Genomic DNA, 10,262 nt, shown 5'->3' with positions numbered 1-10,262 from the left:
AAGTTCTTGTGTTCCTCATTTATCAAGTGTGTGTGCGTGAATTCGATCCTAACACAAATGTCAGTCAACCATAGTTGGAAGACTCCCACTATGGGGCCAACATGACCGTTATAGCCGGCTGACGCAAATCAGACCCTAGTAAAATATGAGGTCTTTTATTTTCCTCTCATTTTTCATGAAGAAAATAGATGATGGTTGATCAAAAAATCAACCTAAGACACTCATTGTACAGGAGAAATGGAAGGAAGAATTTTATGCGCAAAGGAGATGAAAAAACTAAGAAATTTTGATTTTAGTTCCTCGTGAATTACTGTCACGAAGCCGAAATCTCTAAATAGAGGTTCGTCAACAATTTCTTAGTGCCCAAGTAGGCTAGGACACTAAAAAAAATCCTAAATTGCCAACATATTTTACTAACAACTTAAGTTGGTTAGTATTCAACTAACAAATTACCAATATATTTCTAACTGAATTATATTTTAAAACTTAACAATAAAATTCTAACAGATTACCAACCATAATCTTGCTACCTAAGTATTTTAATTTGTAAATACAGCAAAAAAAAAGGCGATAAATTAGCAACATTCTATCAATGGATTACCAGCTAAAATTTTACTAACACACACTTTTTGTTGGTAATATTACCAAGGAAGTATATATCGGTTGTAAATATGAGAAAAAAATTGTCTATATAATTTACTAACATATTACCAATGAATTACTAACTAAACATTTACCAACGGTAAGATTGTGTTGCTAAATTTACCAACCACATATAAATGTGTCGGTAATTAGTAACGAAATGTAATTTGTTGGTAAACTTGAACCAATATCCAATTAGTTGAAAATCATGCCGACGAATAAATATTCTAGTTAGTAAATTACTAACATCATTAAAATAGTTGGTAATATACCAACGATCATTAATCCATTGGTAAAATTTACCAACATATTAATTATTAGTTGGTAATATTACATATGAATGTTTAGTTGAATAGTAATTATTACCAAGTGTAATAAAATGTATTGGTAAATTATTAATTCCTAACTTATATTTGAATAGTTGGAAAAGTTATCAATTGAAGTTAAATTTTTTGGTAAATCAACGTCTAGTGTTGAGGCTTTCATATTCAGTTTGTGTAGTTAGGCTTTTAACTTTTAAATTTTAGTGAAAACTTGACTTTGGTCAATATTTTTGGTAAACGTACTTGGATTAGAACTCTGTCGTTGTCATTAGCTTTCAAAGGTAATTTTTTATCTAACATGAAGGTTGGTTCAAAGTTGGAGGCTTCCATTTTTTTGTATGTGCCTTTAGATGTTTTAAATCTTATGTTTTGGCCAAAATTTGAGTTTGGTCAATATTTTTATGTACGTGCACAGATAAAATTTTGTCAACATAATTAACTACAACGGTCATTTTTTATCTAATAAGATGATTGGTTTGGGGTTTAGGCTTTCATTTTTAGTGTGTGTCATTAGGTGTTTTGACTTAAATTTTGTCATAAATTTAACTTCGATCAATATATTGATAAACGTGCTCAAATGAGAATTTCGTCAGTGCAATTAGATGCGGAAGGTTATTTTTTATGTAATAAGATAGAGGGTTCGGGTTTTGAGGCTTTCGTTTTTAGTTTGTGTCGTTAAGCATTTTAATTTTTTTTGTGGCCAATATTTCACTTTAGTCAAAATTTTCATAATCGTGCTCGAATTAAAATTTTGTCATGCAGTAGACACACAACTTCAGTTTTGCCTCATAGGATGGTTGGTTTAAGTTTCCAGTTTATTTTCAGTTAGTGTCGTTAAGCGTTTTAACTTTTAACTAAAATTTAAATTAGGTCAATTTTTTTGTAAAAGATGCTCAAATTTGAATTTCGTCAGCGCGTTTAAAAACTTTGAAAGGTCATTTTCTGTCTTATAGAATGGTTGATTTGGATTTTGAGGTTTTCATATTTAGTTTGGACCATTAGGCATTTTAACTTTTGACAAAAACTTGACTTTGCTTAACATTTTTTGTAAACCTGCTCCGCTGAGAATTTCGTCAGCGCAATTAGCTTCAGATGGACATTCTTATATCTAATAGGATGGTAGGTTCAGATTTTGAGGCTTCCATTTTCAGTTTTTGTTGTTAGGCGTTTTTAACTTTTATGTTTTGATCAAAAATTAGTTTTGGTCAATATTTTTGATAAGCGTGCTCAAATTAAAAATTTGATACAATGATATGTGCCATATTGAGATTAGTTTAACTTCTTATCATGAATTTTTCATTGTTTCATTCAAATATGATTTATAAAATTGATATTAATATTTTGAATTTAAATTCGTGCTCTTAGATTTTTAATGCAATAAATAAATAAATATTTTACTATTAAATAATTATTTAGTTAATAATATTTTGAACATATTGTCAATTAATCACTGGCCTAACATTGAACTTGAATGATATATTACCAACAAACTAACATAAATAAGTAAATTTATTAGAAAAACAAATAATCATACCAACATATTTAAAATAGTTTCATTATATATTAGAATATAAATGTTATGAACTAACAAGAGACGTTCAGAATATTGGATAAAGTGAAATTTTTTCTTCCACTAATCTTATTTTAGTTACTTTCTAAAATAGTGACTTATTTTGATTTTTTTTTTTTTTGTGGCTTATTTAAGTTCCAAACTCAATAACAGATTCATTAAAAATAAAAATTTGAATCATCTCCCCCCCCCCAACCTAATATCTCGTTTTTCTTCTTCCCTTTTCTTATCGAGCAATTTCAAAATAAATCTCAAATGAAATATAGATTTAGTTTTTTCTTCTCAATGCAAATAATGTTCAAAATGAAATCATCTGCTAAGCTGCAAATTGGTGTGGCTTATGTCTGATGTTAGGCCTTACATAAAACTAATCTTTTAATGTGAATAGGCCTATCTAGATTTTAAATTTTGTTAAAAGTCTTGGCATTTTGGATTACTTCAATAAGCTTTTGATTACATTCAAAGTTGCAAAATGTCAAAAAAGGGCAACTTATACTGAAAATGTATAAGCACGGTTGTATCAAATTATACTGAAAATATATAAGCACACTTGTATCAACGTATACTGAAATTGATCATGAAATTGCTTAATAAGAAAATGGGAAGAAGAAAAATAAGATAAGTATTAAATTTAGAGGGACAAGAGAGGATTCAATCTTTTTAATTTTTAGATGAATTTTGTACTTGGGTTTGGATCAAGAGATATCAATATGGGTCGGGTGGGTAGGAGAAAGTTTGATGGATTGAAACTCAAGTTTTCTAATAGAAAAACGTCAAGTAATAATTAATAATAATAATTATAAAAATATAAAATTATTAGAATGAAAGGATATTTTTAAATCTTTTCAAACGGGTATATGATATTCTTTAAAAAAAAAACATACATGTCGAAAGGCTGACATATTGTACGGACTCATAATAACCATGGGAAATAAAAGCAGGAATCATAGTGTCTTATCGACTCAATTTTAAGATAAAGATAGCAAATGGCCTATTCAGCTTTCAAATCATAGCAGTTTGAAACAAGTTAAAGAGAAAGCAAGGGTGAAGCATTTGTTTCGTCCTTAATCAGGTTTAGCGTTTGATTTTTTAAAATACAGAATTAGTTTTATTAGAAAGCATTTTATTTTTATAATGTGAAATTTTTTGAAATCCAAATTTAATTGAATTTCATTATAGATACTAAACACCGAACGGAAAAAAATAAATAAATTGTGAAGCACTGACTTGCTCTCTTTTCTTAGCTAGTGCTTTGCTTGCCATATTCCACTACAATGAGACATGACGTACCACATGCCCTTTCACAGGAAACACAACGTATCCAATTGTGGCCCTAACGATTTGACGAGATAGAACTTCTCGAAAGGTAAACGCTCTTTCGTTTCAAATTTTAATCTTGTGAATGCGAGTTATTAAGGTAACAAAGAGAGTTAGAGGTCCTAGTGAGGAATTAACAAAAAAACTAACAACTCTAAACCCTTTTTATTTATCCGAATATTTACCAGTTAAGGTAGATTTTTTATATTAGTTAAGTATTTTGAATAGCTAAATACTAGTAAGGAGAATTACGGATTTCTCCATAGTAAAAATGGATTTGTAGCAATCAGAAGAGTTACAAGGATTCCGAACACAAATAGTTTCCTTTTCTTACCGCCTAAATATATCCTTGAGAAATGCATAGCGTTTCACTGACCCTGTATATTTTTACTACACCCATAATAGTGTATTTATACAATAGGATTAGTGTTATAAAAAGGGAACAAACAAAAAGACTAACGGGCTAATTAACACTCCTTATAGATATTTCTCACACCTACCCTAAACTTAAACTTAAATCCAACTAGTTGATCTTATTTTTAGAAGAATTGGAAAGCACAAAACAAAGTTGCTTTTAGATAATGCACATCATTCCTATTCCCAACTAAGGCAAAAGAGCAAACCATCAGTCACCATGTGTCATTTATTAAGCATAATATATCAAAGGGACAAACCCCTGATTTTGACATACCACAATAGCTAGCTCCCTATACCCAAGACGTAAGTTTCTTATTAGAGCATTGATTCTATAGGAGGTAGTGTTTAAAATTCCTCTACAAACAGCTATTATATTCTTATTCTTTTCCTGATCATCATTACATCCTACTCCTACGTTTTAGGGGCTGATTGGTTATGTAAACTTTTACCTTGTTGGTACCGTCCAACCGAAGATCAACATCTTAAGTAGTGTATGATTGTTAAATAAGCACAAAAGATATTGCAAAAATCCTAAAAAAAAAAAGGAGTCATACTTTACGAGGATAATCTTACAATTAGGTCTCACTGCATCATTAACCTGGCTTTACATTTGCCTTTCCATATACCTAATAGACCCTTCCAATTTTTGAACTAGTATTTGGCCCCATCTGCATTGTACTTCAAAGCAAAATATGTACAGGAACAATTGAAGCCGGTTAAAAATAGAGTATTAGAAATTTCTCGAGGCTTATGATGATGATGATCTTTGTTAGCATTTCTCTAAAGATCTCATGCATTTGCCGATTGGGATGGCAACCTAGGATGGTTATGTTCTCCTTCGTAAGTGACAATAAGCATTGAAGGCTCCTCCAAGCATCTCTCAACGTGCTTCCTGGCAGGACAGCCTCTCATGCTGCTACACTTATAGTATCCCCTGCACAAGCCAAGGAAAGATTTAGCTGAGTCTGTACTCGACGAACAAAAAAAAAACTACACGGAAAGGTAAGACTACACAAAGCAGCCAGTTCACATTCTCTAGTTTAGCAATTTTTTATCAACAAATGAACATTTACAACATCCCCTTTCAGTTAGCAAAGATGTTAACAAAGCCGATTCAGTTAAATTATCCAATCTGTTAACTATCCAGGGACTTGCTATCTCCACCAGCCAAGTAAGATAAACAAGACACGTTCAAGCAAAACAAAGTGGGAAACATGAGAAGACAAAAAATAGCAGCTGAAACAAACATCATACACAACAAGACGTGTAGTACACTAAGAAGCAATCACAGCAAATTTGCAGTTAATACCGCTGCATTATACCTAGGGTGCGGAGAACCTTTGATCGGTTTCTGACCATATTTTCTCCAAGAATACTCATCCGGAGGAATATCAGCTAGTTTGTTACTTATAGCAGGAACCTTGATAGACCTCTTTACCCTGTGCTTCCTGTTAAAGACAATCCAGCAAGTCTTTTTTTAAGTACATATAAAACATAAGTAACTATAGGATGCCTAAATTAAACTACGAACCTCTTCTTCGAGCAATGGCATCTACCACTGCTTCCACATTTTACACTCCCCTCCTCTCCCCTTCCGGAGCACCTTTTCTTATGTTGATATGAGCTCTGATCCGCGGAGCGCGAAGCCCCGATAAAATGGAAGGCATTACCATCCAAGTTAGCAACACTTCCATCAATACTCAACGAGGAGATAAACGACCTCGTTGATGACATAGTTGGAGTACATGTAGAGCTATCAAAATTTAAACTAATCCCACTATTACTACGCCGATACATCATATCCGCCTGCTGCTTCATTTGTTGCTGCTGAAGCTGATACCGCCTCTGTTGCTGCTGCTGTTGGGCAAAGTGATAGCTTGTTTGTTGGGCTAACTGAAGAGGATTTTTACTATGTGAATTTAACTCCAATGAAGGGTGAATCCTATTCACATTAGAACCAATTTCTAGTCTAATATTTTCAGGATAGGTGATAGGAAGCAATTGTAAAGGTTTAAGCTGATCATCAACAATTTTACAACTTGAATTCTCTAACAAGAGGCTATGAGGAAAAGGGGTCAAAATTTTCTTGGTTTTTCTTACTCTTGCATGACCCAAATTAGAATTTAAGAGAGTCACCACTTTCTTAAACTTGTGAACAGCCTCTCCAGTCTCTCTTGCTAAAATTTTCTCATCATGAGGTTGAGATAACATACTAATAACTCTATGACAACTCTCAACTGCAACTCTGTTAGCTTCCTCAATCTCCTCCATATTGTAAAACAAAAAGATACAACAAACAGATAAAAATGGTAGAGCCTAGATACCAACCAATTGATACAAAACAAAGAAACAAAAGGGGTATAGAGAAATTCAACTGAAGAAAGGTAAAATCAACCAGAAAAAACAAAACATGACCTGAAGGTGATTTAATCAATCAAACAACAAACAGGACAGGAAGCAGAGCTATAACATTGAGCAAAGAAAGAAAACAAGCAAGACACAAAACCCTAGATTCTCCAATCTCTATAGGGCTGTAGTTGATACTTTGATAGACAGAGAGAAGAGGGGTTTGGGAGGTGTGAAAGAGAAGGCTTTGTTCAGCCAAAGATAATTTTTGACATGTTCACAAAAAAAAAAAAAAATACAAAAGCTGTTATCTTTATTTTTTCAATACACTTTTGCATTTTATTGCTACTACTACTCCATTAGAAAGAGAAACAGAGAATCAGTGGTAGTAGTATTAAATATTAATCAACAATTTTCTTCAACTCTCTGACAAAGAAAGAAAGAGAGAGAAGAGGTTGTTATTTACTACTACTCCACTAGACTAGATGAAAAACAAGTACTATTCTTGTTTTCCTTCATCATTACTGTAAATTCATATACATCATTTATTCTAGAAATCATACCGCAATAACTACATTTCTAAATTTCTAGGGTTTTTTTCTTTGGATATTTTAATTATGTTATTTTTTTATTAAATTATTAAATTATTCATAATTTGCTCATTTTAAATGTTATTGACTAATTTTAATCAGCTTTTTTATTGTCATATTGTAATGATTTTGATTGAAGGAATGAAGATAAATTATATGTTAGTCTCATTTGTTTTCTAATGTGTTCAAATAACTTGAAGTAAAACACAATTATTCTCAAGTTTTGAACACCATATGTATCATCTATCAATATACCTCACAATATCTGATTCTACATTAGTCAATAGTATTTATAATTAGAAATAAATTATGAATAATTTAATAATTTAATAGAAAAATAACATAATTGAGATATCTGAGAAAAAAAATCAAACAAATTTAAAAATTTGTTTTTAAACAAAATCGTAATCTCTGTTATTATTTACTTTTGAAGAAAAAACTGGGGTATTAGTCACAGATTTCAAAGGTTGGGTCCCAATATTGGACCTTGTTATTCTCTCTTTTTTTTTCCTTCTTTGAAGTTGGTTTTCTATGTGTTTTTTTTACTACTTCCAACGTGGCTCGCATATTGTCCTTTTCCCTACAAACAGCATCTTATTGACTTATTGCATCCATTCTTATTTTTAATGAAACAAAATGGGTGCCACTTCTCTCGTGTTCCATCCCTCTTCAAATTTATATCTTTCAAATTCTTTAAAATAATTTTTAATATATTAATATAGTTATAAATTATTTAATTATAGATAAAAAGAGAATTTAAAATTAAGTTAATTTTAATTATAATAAGAATATTCTTTTGAGGCGGAATATTAAAAAATAGAGTGTCACATCAAATATGACTAAAGGAGTAGTATTAACCTGAGTAGTTATGAGGTTATATACTATTATTTTAGGAAGGTTTTAGTTATAAATATATAAATGAATAGTATGAATTATTTCACTTTATATCTTACATAAAATAATTCATATAGTTAACAAATTAATTTTATATATAAATAATTTATATTCTAATCAATTGTCAAACATGATATTACATATTCGTGCCTAACTTATCTCAAAACTAAAAATCAGCTTTGTTTTTATAGGGTTCACTATAATTAAAAATAAAAATAATAATAATATATTTATTTGAAAAAAGGAAATTTTTAATCTATTACATAATAATTAAGGCATTTTTTATTTTTAATCTATTACATAATAATTAAGGCATTTTTTTATTTAACTTATTAACGACGAAAGTATATCTTGATCAAACTATATATTAGACATAATTTATTCAATATTGCATAGTTCAAAAAGACATTTCTTGTTTTATTTTTAAAATCTATGTACTTGTGGATCCTTAAACTAGTTATGACAAAACTATGTGATGATGGAAATAACAGGATCTGATAATAATTCATAATTTCATATTAAGCTGTTATAGGGTACAACAATTTTGATTGCTACCAATAATTTATGGTTAGTTAGAGTAGTATAGTAATATATATATGTATATATGGTCCAAAAAATGAAAAGAATATGAAGACAAAAGAGATGCACACCAAATTTTCTGTCTAAAATTGTCATTTATCTTGTCTTATTTATCATGTGAAGGTTGGAACCTTCAAGGTTCTCCTCTATCATCACCCCCTACTTTATTGTCAATAGAAAATCAAACAATGATGTTAAAATGTCAATACATACTCCCTTCTTAGTTACATAATTTATCCTATTCAATATCTTTTTATCAATTTACACTCTAGCCTCTACATTTCCTTATAAAATCATAAAATTCTATAATTATAATCTCGTGTCGTGGAGATCAAACAATTCCGTTATTAAGGATGAATTAAGATATTGTGAAAGCAAGCAAAGGGGATCTAGGGTGTCGAAAAGGGATTCACCTAAACTCCCTCATCAACATATATAAATTTTAAATTTCTTGATTATATAATTAAGGCATAATACATAATTATGTCATTTAACTTGGCTTCGAATCATATTTATGCACTTTAACTTTGAATGTGCACAAGTAGACACTTAAACTTGTATAAAGTTGAACAAATAAACACACATGTTCTACATGTCATCTTACATGTTGTTTTTTGTCTTACGTGGTGTCCTACATATATTTTGTCATGTAGGACTCATGTGTTTATTTATTTAAAAGTTGGATAGTTAAAGTGTCTATTTGTGCATTATAAAAGTTGGAGGTCAAAGTTAAAATTTGAAGTCAAGTTTATGGTCCAGTATATGTATTATGCCTGTAATTAAAGGTTGATTCAAAATTGAAGGGTTCAAAATTTATATTGAAATTCCAAATTGACATATCAAAATATTATGATTTTATTTTTCAATCAATTTTAATAAAAAATTTAGATCTTGCCACTTGAACAAGGTCACCTAAATAGTGTAGGATGTATAGCCCAAAGGCCCCACAGTCACTTTTGTCCAAAGGTGTTTGAAAGTAAATTTGAAAATGAGGTTGACACATCCATATATACCTAAATTGTAGTAACAATTGGACTTTCTCAAATCTCAGCCTCCCTATTACTTTTCCTTTAATATTTTTTTTCTCTCTTAATTTTTCGCTTGGTGTTTAGAATCCACACTAAAACTTTGATTCAATTTGAATCATTCATTGCAGGGTTCATTCATGTGTAGCGCGCTTTCAACATAATTTTCTCCATAAAACTGAGTTCGAAGTTAAGACCTCTGATTAAATATGAAATTATTTCTTCACTGCACCTGTCACGATCCAAAAATGGTGTGGTGACACTCGTCTTATCTTATCAAGACAAGTTAGCCTAAAATCCAATCACCTAATTAAGTGAGAAATAAAACAAAAGTCCAATAACAATTCAACTTAATTCAATACCCAAAATCTGATTGTCACGTGCACAAACCTCTAATTTAAATACTAGAATTAATATAAAACACACAAGTTAAACATAATTTTCTCCATAAACGAAGCTCAAAACTAAGACCTTTGATTAAAAGTGAAACAATTTCATCACTACACCACAACTCGTGTTGGTCCCATATTCTCTTTCCTCTCAACTTTGCTTTGAAGGT

The 10,262-nt window shown here is 30.4% G+C and overlaps 1 protein-coding gene across 1 annotated transcript; it reads right to left on the bottom strand.

The window, feature by feature from the left end:
• Positions 1-4,789: 4,789 nt before the first annotated feature.
• LOC107029423 (probable WRKY transcription factor 21) lies at positions 4,790-7,119 on the bottom strand. The gene is made up of 3 exons (XM_015230831.2): positions 5,801-7,119; positions 5,592-5,717; positions 4,790-5,203 (listed from the first exon to the last, which is right to left on the bottom strand). The coding sequence occupies exons 1-3, from the start codon at positions 6,538-6,540 to the stop codon at positions 5,059-5,061; spliced, it is 1,011 nt and encodes a 336-aa protein (XP_015086317.1). The 5' UTR covers positions 6,541-7,119; the 3' UTR covers positions 4,790-5,058.
• Between the last annotated feature and the right edge of the window lie 3,143 nt (positions 7,120-10,262).

Source organism: Solanum pennellii, chromosome 9 (genome assembly GCF_001406875.1).
Source record: "Solanum pennellii chromosome 9, SPENNV200".
NCBI lineage: Eukaryota > Viridiplantae > Streptophyta > Magnoliopsida > Solanales > Solanaceae > Solanum > Solanum pennellii.
The sequence above is the reverse complement of the archived record's forward strand: the minus strand, read 5'-3'. Positions and strand labels throughout refer to the sequence as shown.

Coding starts and splice junctions, on each gene's coding strand:
- LOC107029423 (XM_015230831.2), bottom strand. CDS start 6,540: ATGGAGGAGATTGAGGAAGCTAACAGAGTTGCAGTTGAGAGTTGTCAT. Junction 5,718..5,800: donor TGCCATTGCTCGAAGAAGAG/GTTCGTAGTTTA, acceptor TGTCTTTAACAG/GAAGCACAGGGTAAAGAGGT. Junction 5,204..5,591: donor AAAGGTTCTCCGCACCCTAG/GTATAATGCAGC, acceptor TGGCTTGTGCAG/GGGATACTATAAGTGTAGCA.